Source organism: Poecilia latipinna, unplaced genomic scaffold (assembly GCF_001443285.1).
Source record: "Poecilia latipinna isolate Pla-1442-1.1 unplaced genomic scaffold, P_latipinna-1.0 Scaffold16, whole genome shotgun sequence".
NCBI lineage: Eukaryota > Metazoa > Chordata > Actinopteri > Cyprinodontiformes > Poeciliidae > Poecilia > Poecilia latipinna.
Genome location: NW_015112632.1, coordinates 500,264 through 527,181, shown reverse-complemented (window position 1 = coordinate 527,181; position 26,918 = coordinate 500,264). Strand labels below are relative to the sequence as shown.

Genomic DNA, 26,918 nt, shown 5'->3' with positions numbered 1-26,918 from the left:
TTTGCCCAATCTTCTTTGCAAAAGAACTCTGACTCAGTTAGATTGGATGGAGAGCTTGTGTTTACCATCATTTGGTCCACACAAATGGACTAAATGAATTTTGGACTTTGACTGGGCCGGTCCAACACACGAGTCTGCTTTGGTTCTCCCAAGTCTCAAATGTTAATCCTAGATAGGAATTTATCTTCAAACGTCTTACGACTAATCCTGATTGGTAGTAAGTAGTAGTAGTAGTAGTAATAGTAGTAGTAGTAGTAGTAGTAGTAGTAACGCATCACCACAGCATGATGCAGCAACTGTTTTGCTGTAGAGGTGTTAATGCTTAGGATGAAGTCCAGTTTTAGTGATCTCAGGCGTGCGAGCCAAACGGTTTGACCTTGATGTCATCTGACTGAAATGTCGTCTTCTGCATGTTTGCAGTGTCCCACACATCGCCTGAGGGAAACTACAAGCAGGAGTAATTAGGGGTTTATTCTTGCTGGTCTTCCATGAACTTTAGATTTGTGGAGATTATTAGTGCTAATTATCGTTTTGTCAGATGTTCTTATCTAAGCTGTGTAACTCTGCAGCTCCTCCAGAGTTAAAATTGGCCTCTTGGCTGCGTCTCTCCATGGTGGATGGCCTTTAGGAGATTTTGGGCCCTTCAGAAGACATTTGTTTGCACTTGATTTTATTTTGGTCTGTCAGAGTAAAAGAGGTTGAAAATAAATGCAAACCAGACTTTTTCAATTTTTTATAAAAAAAAATAAAAATAAAAACTTTATTGCTTGTAAGGCTAGTGAATCTCAGGTATTGATTATTTTCTCCTATTTCCTAAATCAAACTCATGTCTGCTTCTGCCTTGTTGTAGTTCATAAATAACAGAAATGCAGTTTTATTGCGACCGTCTCACAAACTAAAACATTCCTTCTTCCCTCACCATGTAAGAAAGAACATTTACATCCGTACCAAGATGGCTTCTGTCATATAACGCGAGCTTTAAAATGCCGTTTGCAGCCCATCAACTATTCACCACCATAAAGACGCAATGCGCAATTGTGCGATGAGCATGGACCAGATTCAGGAGTACCGCTGCCCCTTGTCGCCTGTCGGGGAAACCCCGCTGTCTCCTGCGTATAGTGCTGGTAAGTGACAGACTCCGACACATAAATAATACATTGCCATCACACAGACGCCTTCTGCAGAGAGTTGAAAGCTCGTCTCTCTTTTTATCCAGTCACCAGGCAGAGAGCCCACTCCGGCGGACGGGCCCTGGCCGTCGTCCCTCCCTCCCCCGTGATGCGCCGTTCCAGCGACCCTCAGCTCAGCCCCTTGGACGGCAGCACTCCCGCACAATATCCCACGCAAACGTCTCACCCGGTACACTCCTCGCCTGCCCATCATTCCGCCTACCAATCGCAGTCGTCGGAGACGGCTGGAAGTTACTGTGACCTCAGACCCTGCCCCTGCGGGCCGCCCAAGCCCCCAACTAAGAGCTACGTTGAGCGACTGCGAGTTGAAGAACTGAGGAAAGGCGAAGGCAGAGAAGGAGACGGGACATCTGTTGCCCCGCTGGTGGAGTCGACCTCCTTATTCAGGCCATCCAGGTACATCCAGGAGGAGGTTTTGGGCTAACAGGCAACATCTATGACTTTTGTCTTTCTTAGTTTAGAGCAGTGGTTCCCAAACTTTTTCTTCTGCGCCCCCCCAGTGGTTTCCAAACATTTTCTGCGCCCCCCCTATGGATTACAAATGGCTGTCTGGTTGAAACGACGCGTGTGACGGGAGGGGGGGCATCGACTTTTTTGGGGGCAAAATGAATGTACGTAGCTGAAAATAGACACCAACATCGGTATCCTACAAGGTACTTGTTAAGCTGAAGGTTCTGTATTGATATTAGCTAGTCATCTTTTAGCTTACATTAGCTAGACATCTTTTAGCTGACATTACCTGCATCCAGCAGCTTTACTCAACTCAGTCTGTTAGTTTGGAGGGAAAAACTGTGAAAAGCTCTTTGCGTTTTGCTGGTTTGCTGCCGTGATTCTAACACACCTGTAGCTCCGCCCAGCAGCAGCAGGTCTCCTTCACAGGTGGAAACCCAGCGCGAGCGTCGTAGCGCTCATGTTGCGTTTAAAGGCGGCTCCGAAAAATAGTTACAACATGTTAACAACGGATTAAACAGTTTTAACTGCTGATAAAAGTGACAGAGGACACAAATATGGGAAGTATGGAAGCCTCTACAATATCAAATTGACATAGGAATAACAGAGAGTTGGCCATTCTAAGGTAAAAACCCAGCACATACAGTGTTCATGTTTTGTTTTTTTCATCCAGACGGCTTCCCGCGCCCCCCCTGCAATGACACGGCGCCCCCCCAGGGGGCGCGCCCCACAGTTTGGGAACCTCTGGTTTAGAGAAACAATTAAAAAGACTCAGTATTAACTCATAGTTTAATGTGTCAGTGCATACCGTACGGACAAAAGCTAGTCTCCATAAAAAAATACTCTGGATTTATCTTGCAGTTTTTTCAATATGTGGGACAGATTAACTCTGTAAAGATCTGGATGCATTCAAAGCCGGACAGCTGTCTGGGTCGCAAAATTGTGCAACCTACTTTTCTCCACATTTTTGTAGCGGCATTCACTGCTCTTCGACTTCTGTCACGGTCCATTATTTCCTAAATCTCTGAAACTCTCCCTCTGCAGGTATGAGTCTAGTCTGCTTCCTGCTGAAAATAAGCCTCTGGAGATGTCAGTCCTGAAGAGAGTCAAAGAGCTGCTGGGTGAAGTCGATGCCAGTACCGCAGCTAAACACATCACACTTGTCGACTGCAAGGTATGCATACAAGTACAAGCAGTTTGCACGCACACACACACACACACACACACACACACACACACACAGACGCACAAACAAAAATACTGACACAAGCTTGCATGCGTAATTGCAGGTGCAAACAGAAACAAGCTCACTGCAGCTGGCATGACAGAAAACATAAATATTATAATGTATGTATATTTATTGCTTTGGCTCAGGTTGCTAGAATATTAGGTGTAACGACAGAGATGCAAAGGATGATGGGAGTGTCCTCAGGGTTGGAGTTACTGACTTTACCACATGGGCATCAGCTGAGACTTGACCTGCTGGAGAGGTACAAATAAATTTCTTTCCATGTGAAGAAAGTTAAATATAAGCAGTTTTGAAATGTTGTATAAGTATTTGAAACATTGCATAATGTTGAGTTGTTTTTTTTTTTACATCAGAACCTTATTTTTTTATTATTATTATTTTTTTTTTTATTTTCAGGTTCTACACCATGTCTATCATGATGGCCGTGGACCTCCTCGGCTGTACAGGAAGTACAGAGGAGAGAGCGGCCCTGCTGCATAAGACCATCCAGTTAGCAGCAGAACTGAAAAGTAACCTGGGAAACATGTTTGGTTTTGCGGCTGTGATGAGAGCCCTGGAGATGCCACAGGTCAGTCATCTATCACCATCACTAGCGAGGATACCAAGGAATTCCATTTTGGCGGAAAGTCCATCATAGTTTTGTTTGTTTTTTTGTTTTTTTTGTCTTCAGATTTCCCGCCTGGAGCAGACGTGGGTGACTTTACGCCAGAGACATACAGAGGGCGCTATACTGTATGAGAAGAAACTCAAGCCGTTCTTGAAAAACATGAACGACGGCAAAGGTGAGCTGCTAGCTGGTAGCTGTTTGGTTGGAGGATGTTTACTTTCTCAGATGAACTCCAACCCTTGTCCTTTTTCCTCCAGAGTCCAGTGTCATGTCCAGCACCTCCTTCCCCCACGTCCTCCCAGTCCTCTCTCTACTGGAGCGAGGCGCTGCCGTCGGGGAGGTGCTCGAACCCTGGGAAAGCTCCGAGGCCGGCGTGGACGTGGTCATGCACCACCTAGAGGCCGCACGTACCATTGCACATCACGGGGACATCTACAAAACGACCGCTGAGACCAAGCTGCAGGGTGAGACTTCCACATTAACCTCGGGAAGACTGATTGCAGCTCTGCGATGATCAGTGTCTGGTCAAAACTTAGAAACTGCCTTGTAGTTTTATGTGAATTAGATGCTTATTTTTTTGAACACTTTCTGTAAATAAGCTGGGTCACGGCACCACTGATCTGATGTATTGATCCCATGCATATGGTTGCTATGTTTGGTTCATTGATTCAAATAATGTGTTTTTGGGTCCGTGTTTGATGCCATTACTGCTTTATTGAACAGCCTGTCAATAGCTTTTAGCTAACACCTACAGTTTGTATTATAACCACCAATTGATCACCGTGACCCTTTTATCAGTGAGGGTGAATCCAATCATTAACCTGTTTAACTTCAAACCCTTGCTGTTTTTAGAAACATTTTTGTTTTGTAGGTGGCTATGACTTTTAGAGTTTATTATTATCTTTATTATTGTCAGTATTCATGTTGGTAAATGATGCTTACTGGCTACATTTCTGTGATCTGTATCTAACAAGTGGGAGACTACAAGCTTATAAGTTATTACTGTGACATTACACGCTTTAAATAAGCTTTTGTAAATTAGACTTTAAGTGAATTCAGTTAATTTAAATACTGTCAGTTGCATCTAAATACATCTACGAGTTCTTTCTGTCACATTTGGTTTAGATCATCAATTTTATATCAGACAGAATTAATGCAAATGGGCATAAAATACAATTTCAAAATGTTGATTTTGTTTATCAAGCTCGTTGAGCCTATAAATGACTCATTTACGAGGTCATAAAAGAGCAAAGAATAACATCTAAAGCACAGCAGGTCTCACTGGCATCAGTCAGTGTTCGTGATTCAACAACAAGAGAGAAACTGGGCAAAAATCGCTTCCATGTGTTTAAAGGGGAAAACCACAGCTGAGCAAAAAGAACCCAATGAGCCATCTCATATTTGTCAGACTACATCTCATTGATCCCTACAACCAAGAACATCTGACCACTAGTTCATGGCTTTAGGCTCCTGATGTTTTAGGTCATAACAGAACAATGATCCAAAACAAGTTTTTGAATTGCTCATGAAAGCAAAATGGAGATTTTGAAGCGGTTTTTGTCAAAGTCTAGACTTAATTGTGATGGAGATATTGTGATATGACCAGGCTGGCTTTGGGTGTTTTTTTATTTTTATTTTTTTCAATTTAATAAATGAAATCTCCATTGGAAAACTGCCTTTTGATTTTACTCTTGTTGTTACTCTTGGTGTTTAAACTAAAATATTTAGATGTCGCAAAAGAGCATAAAAAGAAGAAATCCTTAAGATAAGAGGAAGATTTATTACTCCGTCTGTCCTAATCAAACATGTTGTCTTTTTCAAATCTTTGCAATTTTACATATTAAATTAGGCCTTAAACAAATTAGATTTGAGATGTCCCCTCTGTATTTATAAAGATTATTAACCTATGGGAGCATCTCAACCATGCTCCCATCTCAACAATGAGATGTTAATGGTGTCCTTCCGCAGAGTGCTTTCACTAAAAAAGCTGCATCAATTCCCTTCTTTGTTCTCTCTATGGTTGTTCTTTCCCATCTTCTTTTGANGCNGNACTTTGATCATAGTACAAAACAATCAAGAGCCTCTTTCTGTTTAGCTTGCAATTAAATCTTCATCGAATACCCTTATCGCTTCTCCTTTTCAGGACTCCAGGAGCGAGCCGAGATACACGAGGTCTTCCAGACGGAGTTTCAGATGCGTCTGCTGTGGGGCAGCCGCGGGTCCGAGGGCAACCAGTCGGAGCGCTACGAGAAGTTCGACAAAGTCCTCACAGCTCTGTCGCACAAACTGGAGCCTCCCGTGCGCCACAGCGAGCTATAGCATCAGCCCCGAAACTCCAGATCGCCAAAACACTCTTGTTGCACTTACCACTCCCGGTGTGGTATGGTTTTATTTTGTGTCGGAAGTGGGGGATGATGATGATGATGTGAAAGAAGCAGAAATGAATGAGGAGGCAGCTAAAAGTGCACGAGGAGATTTCTTTACTTAGAACAAGTGTGGCACTCACTGTGGAAATGGAAAAAAAAAACAAAACAAAACAAAAAAAAAAACGCGTGTACCTCCCTGTGGACTAACCTGCTAAAATATTTAAGTCTGAGGGAAAAGCTGTTCGATGGGAACATGTGTACGGTGGGAACTGGGGGCCAGACGAAGCTGCGAAATTTGGCATCGCTCCAGTAAAAGTGAAACTTACGACTGCTGTCACAAACTTCGGCCGAGATAACCGTAACGTTTTGCATAGCTCTCGGGATGTTTAGTCTGCGTGAGTATGCGTGCGTCGATAAGCCTGCTCCTCCATTTTTGTTTCTGTTCTTTTATTTATTTGTTTTTTTTAATAATATCAAAACACTGTGGCCACTTCCACATGAAACTCATGAATCTCTCAGTGCTAATCACGAAGGAACCCTGCTAATAAGACCTCATTCAATATGGATCACGCAATCCCATCTAGTTCTATTAAAAATGTACCAGGCATGCATTAATAAATGCAGATTTAATGCAGCAACTTTAACATGAAACCTCAGTGTGGACAAAGTGACCTTTCGTCTCATCTGGCTGCTTAATATATTTGATATTGTGGATTGTGGATCATGTACTTTCAAAAAGTAGCCAAAAGCAGCATCGTGAAGAAGACTACCTGGGAATGTATTCATTTTAAATTTAATTAAAGCAATGTTTCACTTATTTGGGAGCATTTATGAACATGTTACAGTTTGCAAAGCTTGGCCAAAACAGTCGATGCACGCTGCTGTAAATGTTGCACCGAGTTTAATGTTGCTTTAATAACAATCTAAACACGCGTGTCAAATATACGAAGCGATGAAAGGACCCTGCGATGATGTACTGTTTATGAGACTCATAAGGCAGAGAAAGTACAAGTGTCCGTCTCAGCAAAATGACAAGTTCATTTTGTTTTTGTAATCCAGTTCGAAAAGTGACAGGGTTTGGATCTAAGTATGGCAAGGAAAAGTTTAGTGGAAGGAAAATGTATAAGGAAAAAGAAGACAAGATGCAGGGATAATTGCAGCCTTTTGGAGTTGGATGTAATCTGTGACTGGAGTGAGTCTGTTGCTTCAGATCATAGTTTCTCAATAGGCACACAATGACAGACAAAGTGTGTCTTGAGAAGGTTGCTGAACAAAACGATGTGGCCCCACAAACTGCAGCATTCATCTGTGTGAGATGTGGTGTTTTCTCCTAAGGGAAACTTTATACGCCGCCTTGATCTTGGTGATGCAATTTTCCTGCAGGTGTGCAGTCCGAATGCACTTAGTGCTTCAGATACATACGCCGTTATAATAGTCCATCCTATGTTGTTATGGTGGTTATCAGATTTTGCTGATTAACCTTTTTTTCAAACACTGGATTATGATACAATGTCACTTTTTGAGTTAAATTACAGAAATAAATTCATCTCAAGATAACACTGTATTTTACAGAGATGCAACTGGGTGTCATGTTTAATTTATGGTTAGCTTGAATGATGGCTGTATGTTTTTCAGTTTATGTTTCAACAATAGAGCTAAAATAATTGGAATGACACCTGTTTTACTTTAAAGTATTTTTGCCGTAAACTGGTCTGAGGAGGCTGTCGACGTCTCTCAGAGCTATGCAATCTTTTCAGCTGGGAGCTCTCAAGATATTTAAGGAATTTTAATTTTCAAATAGGCAATTGGAGATATCACTTCCGATATCAAATCAGCTTTTTCCCGAAAATGTTCCATCTACACCCCCACAGTTGTGTATTCGAACTTTTCTGTGGATGTTGGATCCAATGATCTGTTCTGGAGAGTTGGTGCCATGTGCCACTTCCAACAGGAGAGGGCGCACTTTAGTCAGCAAAAAATGTAAAAAAAAAAAAAAAAAAGGAATAAAGACATTAGACAGAGGCAGGCAGAAATTACACAGATCTTGCTTGTTTTGTGACCAAGAGGATACCTACTGGTTTAGGTTTCACTGACATGATGATGATGATGTGAAGTGCTTTTATTTGTATGAAGTAAGCAAAAAAAAAAAAAAAAAAAGTCAAGAAATGATTCAGGACTGATCTCATGTTCTTTTTTGTTTTTCTTTTTTGTACTGTACATAATACTTCACTTTTTTTCAAATAAAACAAATGCTTGTGTGGATGTGTTTGATTCTTTTAAGAAAAACAACAAAATGCAAACATCGATACAGTCAGTTATTTTAAACATTTCCTTCATATTCTAATCTGATGTCTGTTATTTTGCTGTCACAAATCTTGAAAACATTTTTGAGGTGGTCCATTGCTTTCTATGTCTTCGTTACTTAAGAACATGGTAAAGGTGTATCAAAAATCTGTCAGATAAATAAATGCATGCTTTGCATATATAAGCACTCATAATTTTAGAAACATCCGGTCTTCAATTTTGATATACTGGCCTATAATTGTAGCACCAATTATTTTATAAAAATCACTTATTGCATGACCTTTATGAGAGTTAAAACCTAATAAGGGATATTTCTTTTTACAGGTATACTTGAGATTAAAGACTAGAAACAGAAGACAAATATAATAGCTGCTCAGTTTATGAGCACAGTACCAAATAGTACCAATGCCATAATTTCTTCAAATGATGTGATCTTACAAATGATTTATAAAAAAAATAGTTGGGAATTGCTGGACTGTTTAACTCATATGGTTGTTTCATTTAACAAAATCATTTTTTAAACCGCATCTGAGATATTTATCTCTAAAGAAATAAAATCTATGGGCAGGTATAATGAAATTCAGAAGATACATCTGATTTAAATGGGTTTAAATTGTATTTTTTTATGATGAGGATGAACCATCAATGCAAACTACCAAAAACTTTATATTGCACTAGTATTCACTCATCTGTCTTCATGCATACTGTATTAATTGAGTGAAGCAGCCTACAGGCGTAGGCACTGGATTTTATACAGCTAAGGCAATGGATGTGGTCATTCAGTGTAATGTTGGGTGAGCTTTGTGTTTCTATCATTGGTTACTTCAACTCAGAAAATGCAATAAATATTCATTTCATTTTTGTACAATTGAAACATTTAGTCTTGGTGTAAAAATAATAAAAGTGAAAAGGAAATGAATAAAATCAACTATTTAAACAATTAAAAAGTGGTTGCCTCAGGATACAACAGAATGTTTTGTTAGAAAAAAAATATTTTCTTTCAAACTTTTTCTTCTGTATCAGAAAAGACAGTTTAAAAAAATTCACTTTTGCTATTTTATATTTTTTAATTTTGTCCTTATTCCATATATTTTTGTCATCCATCCCTACATATTTTCTAACACACACTTCTATATAACACTGGCGTGGGTTACAAGAAACAGAAAAAGTTCATGAAATTATTTTTTGCCCCGGTCTTGTGCAATGCACAATACAGGCCAGAAGATGGCGACATTCCCTTTTAAAAATGAACCTCACGGCTTTCACGTTACCAGCAATAGTCTTCGCTGACGTCTCCTCTCAGATGGATGTAGACTCACTATTTGCAGCTAATCAAACATTTAGCTTTGTAGTTGGTTTATGCACAAATGTGGACTTGACTTAATCCTCTGTCCATGTTTTAAAAAGTCAAAGTGCATGAAACAAATGCATCAAAGAAAGCAGTACTCTACAAAATGCATTGAGCGCATGTGTGTTCTGTGAAGCCTCACACATTGCTTTGCAGATAGAGCCATGGTCAACTCAGTGGGAGGGAGGATAGACAGATGGAGTGTGTGTGTGTGTGTGTATGTGTGTGTGTTGAGTGCACACAGATGAATGTGTGCCCCTGAGTACTCTTGTGCATTTGTGCAAATGTGTGCATTTGTTAACTTGAGTTCAGAGGTGTGTTATATCATGGTCATTGCAGAATTTCTGCTTAATTTCTTTACACCATCTGCTAGAGTGCAGAGCAAAACTGTTCATACCATTTAAATTTCTCACGTTTTATATAAGCTGTTTTCAGAATAAGCACAGCTGTGTTAAGTGGGTGTCACAGTTTTATTAGATAATGATCAGTCGGAATTGTGAAGATCAAGGAGCGGATAGGTCAGGGACAAGGTTGTGGAGAAGTTAAAACAGGGGTAACTTCTAAACCAATGTCCTATAATTTAAACATCTGACAGCGTACTCTGTAATTCATCCCAAATGAAAAGAGTATGGTTCAACTGCCGACTTGGCAAGGGGAGCAGAAATCAGAGACGCTGCCAAGAGATCCACAGCTCAGGCAGGGATATCTGTGGAAAACACAGATGATACTTACAACTTCCACAGATCTGACATCTATGGAACAGTGGCAAGAATATTGCCATGGTTTAGAGAGAAAGGCATGTCGGGGACACACCAAAAAAGAAGGTGCTTTTGTTTGATCAGACCAAAGCACAACTTTTTGGCCTGCATGCACAAAGCCATAGGTATAATTATGTTTTGCCTTTTCTGTGTCTTTGTATGATCGTCCTAAAGTCCTTGTTGGACTTTGACTGTTTGTCTTAGTCTAGGTCTCTTTTGTAATCTCTGAGGTTTCAATAAATTTTCATCAAAGGAAAAAAACCTAAAACCTTTACTCATTTTGAAAACACCATACCCAAAGTGAAACATAGCGGTGGGAGCATTATTCCACTGCCATAAGGGAAAGGAAAGTTGATCAGAGTTGATTGGAAGATGGATGAAGCTACAACAGGACAATAATACTGCAAAGAAATTTGTAAGGAGCTGCAAACTGGATTGGAGAGTCTCCTCTATTTGTAATAAAGAAATTTTAAAGGCATCATTTCCTTCATTTTACAAAGTATTGTAATAATTACTGCTACACTCTATCATGTAAAATCCCAATAATGGCTACAATATAGCAACATTTTCTTCAGTGTAGCTCATTGTAAAACAGCACTAAGGGATTTAACCAATATCAGAAGAAAGATGAAAAGAAGCTTCACCAACAATAGAGTATCAAGCATGATGGGACTCCTCAGACAATAAGATATTGTCCTTTTCTTTTGTCCCCCTGTTTTATACAGTTCCATAGGCGTAACATGTTATGGATGTAATCTCTAAGAGGATTCTCTCTGCTTGGTATCATGGTACATGTTAATTTCAGCTCTTTATTTTTCATATGGAAACAGACCAGAGATCTCCCGAGCATGCCAGCCAGTCATAATCAATTCACCCGTAATCCCCCCCCCCCTCAAACCTCCTTCTCTAGCTAATCTGCCATGTTGGTCATTGTCATCTGATCATGTGTGACCTTGGCTGCTCCTTAGCTGGTGCAGGCAGCGTAGCAGCAAACGTACATTACCAGGCTGTCAAGTTTTTTGTGGTTTTCAGATTTTACCAAAAGTGTTGTCCGATAATCCGATGAGATGAAAGGCGACAGCATCCTGGTTTCAGGTTAAGGTTGAACTGCTTCATGACATAAAACTGTTAAATAAAATTGGAACAGACTTTTGTCTCCTAATTTGGTTTAAGAATAACTTAGATGAAAGACAGTAAATAGAAATGTAAAGCGTCTTCCATTACAGCTGCGCAAGAACCTCAGAGCAGCTTAGCAAATGCGACATGACACGCAGCGATGGTGTGCTCTTTCAGGGGCAATTCACTCCACATCCATGAAACCTACAGCCATAAATATCCCGCGTCGTATCCCTTTGCTTTCATTTCAGCTCGGTTCAAGCAGAAACAAAAATAAAATGATTATGTCTTTATTATTTTCCAAAACTTTCGTTGCAGCCTCAGCTGTCGGTGGGTAGGCCTGCCCTCACCCTTCCCTCGCCCCCGCCAGGCCCAGCTCGATCTGTCTGCGCTTGCTCCTCATTAACACATGAATACAGACGAGGAAGGGGCCTGCTATGGCGTGGACGCCAACAGAAGGCAGCAGATTTGCAATTCAAACTGCTGACCATCAACACCCCCACCCGTCTCGACGCCCACTTCATCTCTGGGATAGTCGGAGGTTCAAACTGTCTGCAGGATGATTGATAATGTGCGTAAGAAGGGCAAGATGAACTGAGTGGGCAGATGCGGTTTCACTGTTTTACGTCATACTTCTGCTCACTTTACAAAATCAGAAGATTTTTTTCTTCATTGGAGCAACGGACTTAAGTTGTTGCAATTATTAATATTTATGTCATATTAAAGAAAAGAAAATGGACCCATTAAAAATTAGTCTACAAGAACCTCATATTGAGCTGTGACATTTGACTGTCAGATGAGACATGACAGGAATTAGAAAGCTCTACCAAGGTGGTAACTCAAAGCTGGAAAAAACAAACAACAAATAAAACATTTGTGTGTAAAATCTGGACTAGACATTAAAGCATCCAAATTTCCTAACCATGCAAATTACTTCCATAGTGGAACACAAGTTTCGACCCACTGCTGAAATAGTAACAAGTGATGATATATCAGCAATCCACTGTGGAGAATATCACATTTTATAATGCAACACCTACTGTTTACTCCACAAGCTTTAGCTTTTAATTTTGCCCCATTTGTCCTGACATACTCGGTGTGACTGAATCAGGTTTAGAGGCAGTTTTACTTAGACACACCTTTTATAGCTCTGTCCTGTCCATAAATGTTTTATGGGCTTGAAAATGGGACTTTCTGATAGCCATTTAGAAAGATTGACTTTGTTGTACTTAAGTCACTTTGCAATTTATTTAGCTGTGTGCTCAGTATTTCAAAGTAATGTTCTTTTTGTCATGATGAGATCTAATTTGTAAGATCATCAGTCCTCCTAAAGCATAACACATTCACACAACACGATGCTGCCGCCTATGTAATTTTCAGCAAGGATTATTGTTTAGCTTTATCTAAATCCAATAAAGACAAAAACAAGCAAACAAACAAACACAAAACGGAAGCTCCATCTACATTCTGAACAAATTATTGGAATGATTGTGCTCTATAATTATCTTTATAAATATTACGTTTTTTTTAAACGATTCAATGAAAAGAGGAATAAAATGTTTTATGAATAACAATGAATATTATGAATCTAATATTCAACAGGTAAAAAAAAAGCTATACCTTATTTCACTCGAAAAGAAAAAGAAAATGAAATGTCCTTCAAATTGACAGTAGCCATGGTTACAGAACACTGACTGAATACGTTACTTCCGCCTTAGCCTTCCGTCACTTCCTGCATGTGCGGACAACATGGCAGCCCCCGTTGCTGTTCATCTGGAGTTTGGGTAGGTACATTTTAAACTGTCCTCGATTATTTAAACAGTATGTGTTTAGTTTTCTGAAACTGACACGCTTATATGTTCACTGGGAATATATTATTCTCGTAAACCTTGACTGCCTTCAGCTGTTTAACGCTTCAACGAGGCAGAAAAGAGCAGAAAACAGTTCGGATACCTTGCAGATACATTTTCTCAGAGCAACAACATAACAGAACATGTACTTTATTGCCTAGATGGCCATTTTGCAAGTCAGCTAATCTCCGCATTTCATTCGAATCCGTCCAGTCTGCACATACGGTCTCTCAGCTTTTTACAGAGCTGAATACTGTGCTTAATGAGCCCTGCAGAGAAGCATCAGCACTGGGAGGCTGCTAAAATAGCGCCACAAAAACCTCAAAACAAACCCTCATTTAAACGAAAAATATGAGATTTAACTATGTTTTAACCTCATTCATTCAGGTTGTTGAATTTATATTCTGGAAAAAACCTTAACACAAAACATAAGTTAGTTCCAACCTGTCAAAAGCCTGTTTAATTCGAAGAAAATTTCCTCAGTTTGGATATTTTTATTAGGACTGAATTAGTTTAAAAAAAACAAAAAACAAAAAAACAGTCTCAACTTAATATGCAGTCATATGAAGATAATAAAGTTCCAACATTCTATTCTTTGAATACTGTTTGGATATGTTTTAAAAATATTTAAAATGATGACTTTTGACACATTTTGATACTTTATTCCTTGACAATATAAATTCATAATGGCATAAAACCCTTATTAAACATTTCAAAGGTTTTACTATTATATTTATTTTTAAAAAAATATGGAATATCGCTTATGAAGCTGTATTGCTCACCAATCATAATCACATAAGAATCAAATTACAAAATATATGAATAAATGGCAGCAGAAGGGATAGTTGCTCACTTTATTATGTTGTTCATCTAGCACTGGTTACCCAAGTTTTCATTGAGCCACTTACCCTTGTAATGAATGTTAGCACTCTTTAGAAAGGACTCAGTTTCATGAATCACATCAATGTCCTTCTTATACAGGGTAACTTTCTATATAAAATTATGCAGGGATGTCTCCTCTTACGAGTGCTTTTAAACTTTTCAGTCATTCTCTGGGTCTCCATTGGAGCTCAGTCATGATGCAAGGTAAGAATTAAGAGTCTTCCTTGTCAGAAGAGTGACAGGAGCTAACAAAGATTATCAACTGATTACTGGAATAACACTGTTTCACTTTGGCTGGATGCTTAACGTGCCAAGAATTAAGTTTTGTCTGCTTATACATGGCAGCCAGGAACAGAACAACAAACTTATTTTGTGGATTGTAATTAATGAAACAACAACCAAAGTAGATTATGTAACTGTCAATCCAATCCAAAATTCTTGAATGGGCTTCCTCTCAAGGCTGTGGTCATCCTTGTTCCTTGTACACCTACTTATCACACATTTTTTCTTCCACTCCACTGTCTAATAGTACGTTGGGATACATCATTCTGTAAACCAGGAGCTTCTTTTGCAATTACCGTTTGTGGCTTACCCGCCTTATAGAGCGTGACTTTCTGCTGAGTCTAGTCAGAAATCCCCATAGTCGTGTTTGGCATTATGCAACATTTCTCTAATTAAAATCCTGGTTTAGTCCTTATTTGTTATTTAAACTTCCAGGCAAAATTCGTCTTTAGGCTTTTGGTGTATTCCAGTTTTATTTCTAATATTTAACTCCTGGTTCTTTTATTTAGAGGAGGAGCAGAGCTACTTTTTGATGGCGTCAAGGAGCATCATGTGACTCTACCAAGCCAGTCTGAACCATGTGAGTACCACTTGTCACCTTAAAACACAGCGGTTAAAACGAGAAAGAAGTCATCCAGTTCAAATACAAACCTAGCTTTGACCTTGCCTCCTGCACACCCTCTTAGGGTTACGATGCAACTTCATGTGTATCAGAACGGATCAGTGGTGTTTGATTGTTTTCTATGTCGCAATAAACAGCTATATTACTTAGACATCTGCTAGAGATTTGTTGCCTGTTGATACTTTTCAGTGTTGTAATTGCTACACTGTTTTGCTAAATTGCTTTATGCTACAACTCAAAGCTCAAATAGCTTTTAGAGCTATTTGATATCCCCACAGCATGATGCTTCTGCCATGTTTCACTATGGGAGTGGTGCATTCTGGGTGATTTGCAGTGTTAGTTTTCCACCAAACATAGTGTTTTGTATCAGAGGTAAAATGGTCAATCAAACTTGATCAGAGAAGCTTTTTTTTAAGTACACTTCCTTATTAAAAAAAGCTATTGAACATACATGGCTACTTGGTATTTCCTTTAGGGATCAGATGTAAAGGGAGTGATCTTTTACATTGCATACCACAATTTTCATATTTTAGTTGCAAAAAAAATAAACAAATTGAAAAATAATGCGTCTTTTTCAATCCATTTTACTATTATAGCATAATTAATGTGAGTCGATCATAAAGTCCCATTAAAACCCATTGAATATTGTTCTTATAATATGAAAAAATATAAACACATTCATGTGATACGACTGCTGAGAGGCAGTGTATGTTACCAAAAGACCAAATAAAATCATTTAGTTCTCAGTTAAGCAACAAACCTTTTTGTCTCAAACATCAAAAAATGAGATTTTATTTTCACATGAACTCCCAAGTTCACACATTTGTTGTAATTTTCACAAGACGTAGAAGGTGGAAAAAAAAAAAAACAATAATAACAATTTCTACTGAGTGATTTTTAAATTTTTTTTGTCTGTGTTCAGGAGAAATAGGAGGAATACGCGCCTCTGCTTTTTGGCTAAACAATGGCTGTTCATGCAGGGTGCTGATGTTACCACGACAGCACAGAGACAAAAGTTGACCAGAACAGGGAATGTCTGACCTTGCTCCACCAGATGACCTGCAGGTCTCTATGTGTGTTTGTCAGGAGCTTTGTTTCTTTTCAGTAATAGTATCTTAAATCCTACATTTTCAGGCAGACATTATAAACATTTTGACTTTTTATTATTTTTGTTTTGCCTGAGCTTGCTGGGTTTGAGCAGACATCCAGCCTGGCTGAGTTGGCTCTCTGATCTCTGAAAATATCCTTAACCTATATATCTGAGGTTGTGTGTGTGTGTGTTCATAAGAGCACAGAGGGGGGATGCAGTGAAGGTTGATATAATTGGTTCTGAATCCTTCGTATTTCTTTTTTGACCCCAACCAATGATTGATGACCCTCAACTGAAAGACCCGTCCCCCCTCTTGTTTGCACACACACATCAAAACCCCTATAGCCCAGAGGATCCCCCCAATTTTTTATTTTTTATTTTTCGTTTTGCCCATTACATCAGCAGATAGATGGAACCCCGTTCCTCTCCTTCCCCCTTGCACACACCTCACGTGACGGCCGGAATCGCATTAAAACAGAAAAGCGAAAAATGGAGTTGAATAAAGCGCGTTCGCAAAAGAAAAGGCTTTAGTATTAAATAAACATCAAAATGGCGCCTTTTCGCTCCCCTCCCCTTCTACACAGCTGTATCCCAGGGTGCACTGGGATCTTGTGACGCATGTTGTCCTCTATCATATGCGTCTCTTCTCCTCTACCTGCGCTGCAAAGAGTATTTGAAATTGTTCAGAGCTGAGACTCTTGCTGTTGTTTTATTTCACTTAGCTGCCTGTTGTTAAACCTATGTGACACTTTAGAGGCGTTTATATTTCTTTTACCAAAAAGCTAACCGGATTGTAGACACTTTGTTCTTAGTGTGCAAATATAATATGTTTGCCTGTGTTTCCTTAAAGAAAATGCAAAAAAAAGAGGGCAAACGAGATAAGAGGGGGAGAGGAACTTTCATGTCCGGAGGGGTAGTGTGTGTGTGTGTGAGAGATATGAAATGAAAAGGTAAATGGGAGAGAGCGAATAAGAGGTAATGGTGGAGAGAAATCCTAATAGTGAAAGGCAGAGGGCACAAAAAAGGAGTTATGACGGGTACAGTGATTGCTTCTGTTTTTAGCCCCGTAGAAGTGCAGGTCAGTAACCACCCGTTACTGTGAGTGTGTGTATGTGTGTGAGAGAAAGTGTGAGTGTGCACTGGCTGCAAAACAAGGTCTCCTTTATTTATACGGAAGTGATTATAAACTATCATGCAGTTCTGACCGGACAGACGGCACTTTAGTTAACCTGAGTCTGAGGTTAGAGACTCAAATGATCTGCCATCTGTGTCATCCACAAAGCTGCAGAGACCAGACAGAGGTAGGTTTTAAGAGCAAAGATTTGTTTAGTATGTTCAATATTTTATTTTGAATCAACGAAAAATATAGAAACACAAAACCCAAAGCCCACTGAGTCCGGGGTAAAATCTGCATTAGAATAATACAAATCTTTAAACATAGGATTTTTTTTTGTAAATTTAACCTTGTTTCACACAAATATATATATATATATATATATATATATATATATATATATATATATATATATATATATATATATATATAATGTGTGTGTGTGTGTGTGTGTGTGTGTGTGTGTGTATTTTTATATTTGAGATTTTGTTTTGCATTTTCCCAAAACGATTTAATGAAAAAGTGTCTAAATATGAAGTAATCTCTGCTCGTTCTCCATCTTCTCACTAACAGCTTCCTGCTGCAGCTTCAACCTGCTCCTCGCACCTGAATCCCTGTCCTCCTCCTCCTACCGCTGTATTCCTCTCCTCCCTTCATTTATGCTCCCTCTCTCCATGTGTGAACCCCTCGTCTCCTCTGTTCTTTTGCGTGAAGCGGTCAAGTTCAGCGATTTAAATTAATTCAATCTGCTTGTGTGCGCGCGGCTACCTGCAACTGCAGACCTGTGATCGAGCGACACTTGAGTCGCAGAGTAATACACGGCCATCAGGCAAAACCCATCTGAGAATTGTGGAAATTGTCGTCGTTTTCTTTGCTCATCTGAGTATCTGTCCTCCTCTTATAAAAATACATCTAAATACTCCTACACCACGTTAAATGTTTAAGGGAATGGTTGTTGTAACCGTTATGGATTCACAGTTGCTGTTTTAGTGGGGATTTGTCCTTTAAGCCCGGCTTCCATTGCTCAGTCTGAGCGAGGTTCAGCCTATTGTTGAGACAAGGTCAGTCTGATTGTTGACGAGGTCAGACTAATAGAAAATGCAGGCGTGGCTGGTAATTAAGCTAAATGGAGAAGCCTTGCATTTAATATGTAGCAAAAAATTCAGCAAAGAGAAAATTGTATGTTTTTTTTTAATTCAAAGGAAAGAAACATGAAATGATTTAAAAATAGTCAATTAAAAAATTAATTACAATCTTTTTTTTTATATTTAATATTAACCCATGAAATTCAACATTAAGCCTCTACGTATCCACATTCATCATTGGTTTGACTTCTGCATTTAAAGTAAATGATATTTGTGCTGCTGTTGACAGTTTATTCTAGACAACCTTCCCCCTTGCAACTAGCATCCCCTTCCCCCCCCTCCTCTGCTTACACTCATAAATATACATACATGGGTGCAGAGATTCGTGCACCCCCTGCCCCACCTGGTGCCTCCGTCGCGTCACATCGACCGGGAGGCTGGAACCGTGCACCTTGACCCCCAACCCCTGACCTGCGACCTGCGTTGTCTGCATGCGTTTGGGTTGCGTTTGTGTGTGTGTGTGTGTGTGTGTGTGACATAAATCTGTTTTCTGCAGCCACACTGCCAGGATCTGGCTTTTGTTCTTGGGGATAAAGGAAACGTTGAAGTTTTAGAAGATGGCAGCTAAAGGTGAATGTTGTGGAGGGAGTGTGATGGAAATGTGTGTCTGTGGTTTGCAGGGGACATGAAGCAGCTGCTGGTCTGGATCCAACGGAACCTGCTGAAGGAACGGCCTGAGCTCTTTGTCCAGGGAGACACAGTGTGAGTGCACTTGACATACACTTGATGTGCGGACATTGGAAGCCTAAATACTCTCCACTAAAACATCACTTCTGGAATCTTATGTTAAAAACACACATTTTGTTGCAGGAATTTGTGTTTGTGACCATTTTTTCCCTGCGTGATTTGATTTCAAGTCGGAGGCCTCAGTGACGTGATAACGCCACACTCATGTTTGTGCTGGTGTGTGTGTGGGGCTCTCTGCAGTCTTATAGGACTGGCTGACTTTTACAGCTGCCTTTGTTCGCTACTATTTATAGCACCGTCTAACCAATGAATGGAGAAAAAGCTGGCCTACCTACAAACCTCACCGATTAGATTAAAGCTGGACATGTTGGCCGCATACATTTTCCTTTTTTCTTTTTACCCAAAACCCTATCATTTAGATCTATTTTAAGTCTTGTTGGACACTTGAAATTCTTGCTTTGTCCTTGATTGTTTTGCATGTTTTTTTTGTTGTTTTTTTTTGTGTGTTTGAGTGTGTTTGTTTTCGGCTTCCTCTTGCATTGCCCTTTCTTGCTGACGTCAGAGAGGATCTGTGTTGGTGGGTAGGAACACTATGAGAGCCATCATCAGTGTATGCCTCCTGCATTATCCCAGCATGCACATGAGTTTAACTCTTTTAAAAGCATCTGTTTGGAAGAGCTTGTTTTTAGGTCTGTCATAAGATATAATCCTCTACAACTTATTGCTATGAAACTACAAATTCCCAGAGCACACTTTTATTATTTTTTTCCCAAAATTGTTAGTGTATTCGTATGATTTGTTCCTCTTCGCTGTCAGAATCAGCCGGCTTTTTACGTCAGCCTGCTGGGTCAAAGTTATGCTGAATGAAAAATGATTTATATCTATTTACAGTTGAATTAGATATAAAGAATCCAGATAAATATGAAGGGAGATTTACAGAAAACTCTGTGTATACATGTGTCTAGTGATTTACATGCATTTTGTATGTAAATTACACTGTTTTGTGTTTTTTTTTTGTTGCACTCTTTATTGCTATTTTGATTCCACTGTTCTACATTTCAGTTGTCTCTTTATTGTTTAGTATTTTCTGTTGTAATAACATTTTGCATGCCTGTTTTGTTGTTGTTTTGCATTTTGTATTGCATTTAACTGTATGGAAGTCAACAAAATGATTAAGAAAAACAGGAGACTTGTTAAATATTCATTGAATTAATATCAGAAAAGAACTAACAGAAAACTTAATGTTTCTTAACTCACACAGCTCTAATGTGACCCTAAAAGTGCAAGGAATTGTGCTGCACTTTTTGCACATTGCACTGCAATAAAAAAAAGCCTGAAAATATTTTAGACATGTTATTGTTACAGGAGTATTCATTGGTTTTATTTTTATTTCTAGATGAAACCAGCGAGGCTTAAATTGAAAGGATATAATGGTGAATATTTCCGACACAGATATCAATCTAGTCAATCTAGTTTAATATTTTTTTCTAGTAGATTCTCGTAGCGAATTGCAGAAGCAATTTCCAGTGAGCTGTTTTTGATGTGAGGTCCTGCTGAGGGGTTGGAGGTGTTTGTTTTGGGTAACTTTAGGTATTTTCTGCATTTCTGTGCGTCACCTTTGGGACAAGCGTTTGACTTAAAGCGGTGCGTTTTCCCACAGGAGGCCTGGGATCCTGGTGCTTATCAACGATGCAGACTGGGAGCTAATGGTGAGTCCTTGGAGTCACGTTCACTGTCAGATGATGAGGGGTGGATTTAGGTGTGTGCGCATGTGTGGGGGGGATGGGGGGATGCATGACATGTGTAACATATTGTCTGTTGATCATCAAATGATCTCAGATCATGTAACTTAAACTGTACGTTCAAAACAGAGGAAAATTATGACTTTTTAATTTGAGGGGGAGGGATAACCTCCATATTTGCTGATGCAGAGAATAGAGTTTGCTCGTTTTCTCCCAGTCAGTTATGGCTTCATAAAATGTGGAAGCAGCTTGTCCTTGGGGTCTCATAGCTGAACACATATTTAGATTCACACGTGGCCCGAACGGCCCAGTTTTAAATGAATTGATCTGATTACGACACTTGGCTCAGGGTGTAAATAAATTGAGAAGTTTGTCATTGATTGTACCCCACTGGGAGCACAGGAGGAATAGATATTTTCATATTAATAAGCACAGTTATTTCTCCCTCGTCTTGTGCCTGCAATAAGTATTGAATATTTTGTGTGTTTAAACATCAGGGAGAGCTGGACTATCAACTCCTAGACCAAGACAACATTGTTTTTATTTCTACACTTCACGGAGGATAAATAACTAACAGGACGGACATCATAACGTGTGTAGTATGTATATAACAGTTCCAGACCTCAACACCCTTCACTCCCCTTTCTGTTCTCACATGCAAACAACAACTCACCCTATTGGACGCCGATGACGCGTCAACGCCATCACGAAGCGCACAGCTGATACTGTTCAGCAGGAATGAGGGGAATGTCAGAGTTGGCTTCTGAAAACCTGGAATTGTGTGGAAGTCTTTGATCAAACTAGGCTGATAAAAAACCAGCCCAGAGTTTTCAATAGAGACCAGAATTGGAAAAAAATATGTCACTATAATTTTGGGACACAGAAACTCCTAAGTATGTGGAAACATAATATTTTTTTTTTAACTCATGAGAAGAAAAATTGAAGATAAACACAGATTTGTTAACTGTTTTACTCGTTACGGCTATACCTTACAGTCTGTTATTCATCATGCAAATACCCACATTTTCTTAATTTTCCTTTCTTACTTCCATTGAAATGTATGTAATTTTTTTCATTTATATGTATGTATTTTTTCCAATAAACTGAAAATAAATGGTTAATAGACTGAATTTATGTGGCATTTTTCCAGTCACGCTGACTTCTCAAAACACTTCACACCAGAACCACAAATACACACACCTTCATACACTGATGCACCGATTGCTCTAGGCAAGTTGAGGGTAATGCCTTGCCCAGGGCACATTGACAGGTGGCAGGAGACTAGATTCACACCCACAACTTTTTAATTGCAAGATGACTGTTGCACTGACTGTGTTATTATTATGAATTGTTTTTATTTCAAAGCAGGAATATTTTACAATACAACAACAAAAAATACAATTGAGATTGAAAAAACAATTTTTAGTAGTGATCTATTTATAATTTTTGCAGCTAACTAGTTTATTTTATCTTGTATATTTCAAAATAGAATTTCTTCAACTATGATAAATTGTAAAATGGAACAAATATTTTAATTGAATTCTAGCATACACATTTGTAATTTTTGGTATTAGTTCATTATACCATTATTGCTGTAGATGGTATTTTTGTACATGAATTGCAATAGATTATTATGTAATGTATTTTTTTAAAAAAATAGGTTCACAAAAGGTCATTTTGTCTCGATTCTCTGTATTAATATTTTTTTTAAAATTAACTGTTAGTTGCCATTATTTCAGTGGATAAATTTCTTTTCTAGACATATCCTATTATTTTCTATACTCATTAACACACCGCTCACAGAGGCCTCTGCAAACGTTTTTCCTAATTGAGATCCAACAGCACCTTTCCATATTTGATAGCTTATAAAATCGATTAAAGCGCAGCTCTGTGATCCCGCCGCACTTTTATGATGATTAGACTCAACTTGGGGCTGATTGTTGCCTAGCTAAAGCCACACTCAGATGGACTATTCATGCGAAGAGGTGGAGGATGGACATACGGGGTGTGTGTGAACTGCAGGACCACTGCGGGAGGTCGAGGTCTAGCCTCCGGGCTGCCCTCTCTTGAACGCCCGAGGCGACCTAAAACCCTTTTCTCGGTGGTGGAGTCCGATTTGCAACGGGAAACCGGCCTATAATGGGCAGCAGAAAGGAAATGCTAATGAGGCTGTGAGGGGGTTAGAGAGGAGAAAGTGTTGCACTGTGTCAGCTGCTGCAGGATATACCGAGGCTGTCTGCGAGGGACACGCTTACAAAGTGGAGGGAAATGATCCCACACATGTATCTGCAGCTGTGCGCTGAGCCTGTTGGCTCTTAAACTAGATTTTACACGCGCCATTTAAAATAAATGTTTAGGTTATAAAAATTACATATATATTTTTTTTAGAAATTGAAGATACTTGCATTTTCTGTGGTTAATTCAAATTATTCCGTCAACTTTTTATCCTTTTTTTTTAAAAATTGTGATTTGCAAATTCAGAAGTAGTGGATTATTATTTAAGGTCACAGCTTGCGCACCGGCTGCTCAGCGGGAGACATTATGGTCGACCTTCCTGCCCTCAGCATCATAAAGACATGCCCAGTTCACACCAGCAGAATAAACAGCTCAGTCTGAGGTACACAGACAGATAGTAAACAACAAGGACGAATAAGTGTGAGGCTTCATATTTAAAGAACAGGCTGAAAAGATGATGAAAACCTTTTCTGCAAAAAGAAATCTTTGCAGGCATAAGAAAAACCGTGAAACCTTTTCTATGATGACATTGAAGTAAAAATGGTTAGAAATTAAAAATATAAATTTTTCATTCCTACTGGAGAGACTTTTAATAGCACTGTTTAAGAGAATCTAACCTGTCCACTTTTTCACCTGCTGAAGTTTTTTTTTGTTTGTTTTAATTCTAAACAAAAAATTTCCCCTTAACCAAACTATCGCGAGAATTTCTCCTTTCCAGGTGCAAATACCTTTGAAAACTGGGTTTGACTCATAGGCATTTAAAAACGAATTGCAAATTGAAAAACACAGATTTACCGAATTATGGTTTAAATGAAGTCATTAATTTACTTTTAAAAAATGAAGTGAAAGTCTCCTTATGTCTTCGAAAGCATCTTTATTTTTGATAAACGAGGCTAAGTCCTTCAGATGTATTGTCAAATTTGCGCTGCATTTTGCGCACTGCTGTAAGATCAAACATTGTGCATTAATCCTCTGGTATTAAAAGAGGTTAGCGTTTAATGTCCTACTACAATACACACATTGCCTAACCATTTGTCCGTGTGTGTGTGTGTCTGTGTCTGTAAGAGAGAGAGAGGTTGAGAGAGAGAGTCGACAGTTGGTGTGTATGTGTGTCTGTGTATATTAATTAGTCTATAAGTAACAGCAAAAATTTTACATATATTGAAAAATGACATTTTATAATTCCTTGTATTTATTCTGAAAGAAATTAGCAAATGTTTTATTTTTAACAACAATAACAAATTCTCGAAATTTTAGCATATTTTTCATTATTTACTGTTATAACGTTTTTGAGTAGCTTTCCCCCCTCCCCCAGAATGAAGCGTCTGTCTTAAATTAGGCCTAAAAGAGTCCCACTTGAATTATCAATTATATTTAACATCAGTTCAGGGTTGTTTATATTTAAGCCTTTTTTTTTTTTACAGAAAGTATTGTTCCTTTACATTTAATAAGATGCGTCACATTTCATAAAAAAAATAGCTTTAGAGTCCCTGCTGCTAAATGCGATTTAAAGATCGAGAGTGTTTACTTGTGTCATAAAATTCTGTTGGTACATCCACGTTTTTTGAAAAGGTGCATTTTTTTAAGTAAAATGACACTTTTCAATAACTAAGTTTCGTTTTTATCAGATGGTTTGCCACTGTTTCCCTCAATCTTTGCTCGTGTCCGATGATTGGCTCATGTCACCAACAGCGTGCGCCTCCGTGCGGTATGCAGGCCTCACCGTGAGCCTGCAACCATATTTGCCAAATACAGTCGATACATCAATGCATCCAGTCGATATTTACCTTTTAAAACAAACAGTCTTGATTAGATATTCGACAAAGTGTAAATACTAATCGGGCAAACACGCCGAAAACACAGTCTGAGGCAGAAAAGGGTTTCCCGTCACTTTATTGGCCCAGACTCGCGTTCATACCCTCTGAGTAAATAACATGCAGATTTAGATATGTGTCTTACCTGCAAAAGCTACAGTTACAAATCAAACAGAGACTCAAAGGCCTTTCTGCTGGCTGTCTCGGTGATGTTGGAGGCCTGGAAGGCATCAGTTGATGAATGTGAGCCTGCAGCAACAGATGTCCATACACAATTCTTGGGGCGGAATGGGATTTTTACTCAAGAATTGCGTTTGGACAATCAGTCGCGAAAGACTCTGCGTGCATATTCTCTATCCACAGGATAGAAGGTGTGGGAGAAAATCAAATAATAATAATTAAAAAAAAATTAACAAAAACAAAAACTCACACCAACAGTGCATGCGTGTGGAGCAGTTTTTGGGCCCCTGGGTGCACCTGCTGCCGCTGCCCCCAAACAGTGTGACGCAGAAAGCTGTTTTCTATTTCTAAATTATTGCTGTTATTATAACTCTGCTCAGCTTTGTCTCTTAGATGTGCAATTTCTTCAGAAAAGCTCAGCATTTTGTCATACATTTCAATCTCCGAGTTGTTGCAGCAGGATGCATTTGCAGTGACAGCACTGAGACAACCTGTAGTACAACTTCCACTCTCTTTCTTAACACATCAAACGTTTATCCCCCCCGCCCCCCTAAAAAAATAAATAAATAAATAAATAAATCACTTTTAAAACACCGTATAGATGCATTTCAGCCTTTCGACTGTGTTTCTAAGCGTCCTTTATCTGCTCCGGTTTAGTTTTAAAGTTATCTTAGCAGTCCTTTAAAATGGCTGAATAAACATTGCAGTTTTAACCAAAATGACATATTTTTTTATGTTTTCTTTATATATCTACATATAGTCTCGTAAGCAATTGCTTTAAAACAGAGTAAAAATATCTGTCCAACAAGAGAGCGGCAGGGGAGAGAACAAACGCAATTCCTGCATCCGTGTGTGCAGAAAAGAGGAAAACTCCTCAATTCTGGTGCCTCAAGGTGCAACACAATGGCTTTCCACGGCTGTTAAATTACTGGGGGGAAAAAAAAAAAAAAAAATCCCCCTCCTGTTTGAATAGAGGGACGTCGGGCGGCTGTGGTCCTTTCCTCCGCTGTTGAAACCATAAGGGAGGGAAAAAAATAGAGATGGAAAGCGCTCTAGTTCCTGCTGGCGCGTCCTTGGTTCTGTTCCCACATCGTGCGTTCCCCCTCGGATGTCTGTGCTCCGTCCAAACGCTCACCCCCCTCTCGTCAGAGGGGCTGCGGAGCCAGCAGGCTTCATACTCTCCGGACAGACGCTCCTGCCTCCTCTCCACCCATCCTTTACGGGCTCTCACTGACTGACACACTGTGCGGATGCGCGTCCCTCTGCACCTCCTGCTCCAACAATAAATGCTGCGGCTGCGATGCGAAGGCGGAGAGAGGACTGGAGAAGGTCTTCGCTTGGTACTGAATTTGAATAACACCACGGGGTGATAAATGTCCATTGTACTGCTTAAGTAATGAATCTCCGCTGTCCTCTGTGTCACACACACACACACACACGCGCGCGCGCGCACGCACAGACGCACGCACACACGCCGGCAGCTGCGATGAGGGACCAGCAACCCCTCTTAAAGACACAACAGCCCCATTTTCCTTCCCTAAAAAGAGATTACAATCCGGACACTGTTTACTCTCTGGCCGCGCTGCATGACGTGTTGAATGTTTCTCTTTTGGCCCCCGCTCACTTGTGTGAGCAAACTAGTGCAACGCCGTAACCAGGCACTTGGAGATAAAGCGGTGCCTTCAGCGCCATGCGCAACCATTCTGCTCCTCAAAGGGCAGTTTACTGCAGGCCTCTGAGGAAAGTGACACGAAACGAGGGGATTATAACATACTCATGTGACAAACGAGTGATAGGGCCACATTGGGGGTCCTTATTCACTGATAAAACTGAACGTTCCAGATTAACCATAAAAAAAGTATACTTAGAACCTCCCTTATATATATA

General features: G+C 39.5%; 2 protein-coding genes across 6 annotated transcripts in view; both read left to right on the top strand.

Moving 5' to 3' along the window:
• The window catches only part of sh2d3ca (SH2 domain containing 3Ca), a 63,680-nt gene extending 55,818 nt beyond the window's left edge, over positions 1-7,862 (top strand). For 4 of the 5 annotated variants that reach the window (XM_015033998.1, XM_015033989.1, XM_015034012.1 and 1 more), the window contains 8 exons: positions 997-1,124; positions 1,217-1,586; positions 2,685-2,814; positions 3,015-3,130; positions 3,286-3,457; positions 3,560-3,671; positions 3,754-3,960; positions 5,640-7,862. In XM_015033998.1, the coding sequence (XP_014889484.1) occupies positions 997-1,124; positions 1,217-1,586; positions 2,685-2,814; positions 3,015-3,130; positions 3,286-3,457; positions 3,560-3,671; positions 3,754-3,960; positions 5,640-5,815 (1,411 nt within the window). In that variant the 3' untranslated portion in view covers positions 5,816-7,862. The remainder of the gene's footprint in view (positions 1-996; positions 1,125-1,216; positions 1,587-2,684; positions 2,815-3,014; positions 3,131-3,285; positions 3,458-3,559; positions 3,672-3,753; positions 3,961-5,639) is intronic. The other variant, XM_015033981.1, reaches the window with a different exon arrangement.
• Positions 7,863-13,072: 5,210 nt separating this feature from the next.
• On the top strand, positions 13,073-21,925 carry urm1 (ubiquitin related modifier 1). Its single transcript, XM_015033973.1, has 5 exons — positions 13,073-13,172; positions 14,912-14,982; positions 18,994-19,075; positions 20,721-20,769; positions 21,300-21,925. Exons 1-5 carry the CDS (start codon positions 13,138-13,140, stop codon positions 21,366-21,368), a joined length of 306 nt encoding a protein of 101 aa, XP_014889459.1. The 5' UTR covers positions 13,073-13,137; the 3' UTR covers positions 21,369-21,925.
• Positions 21,926-26,918: the final 4,993 nt, after the last annotated feature.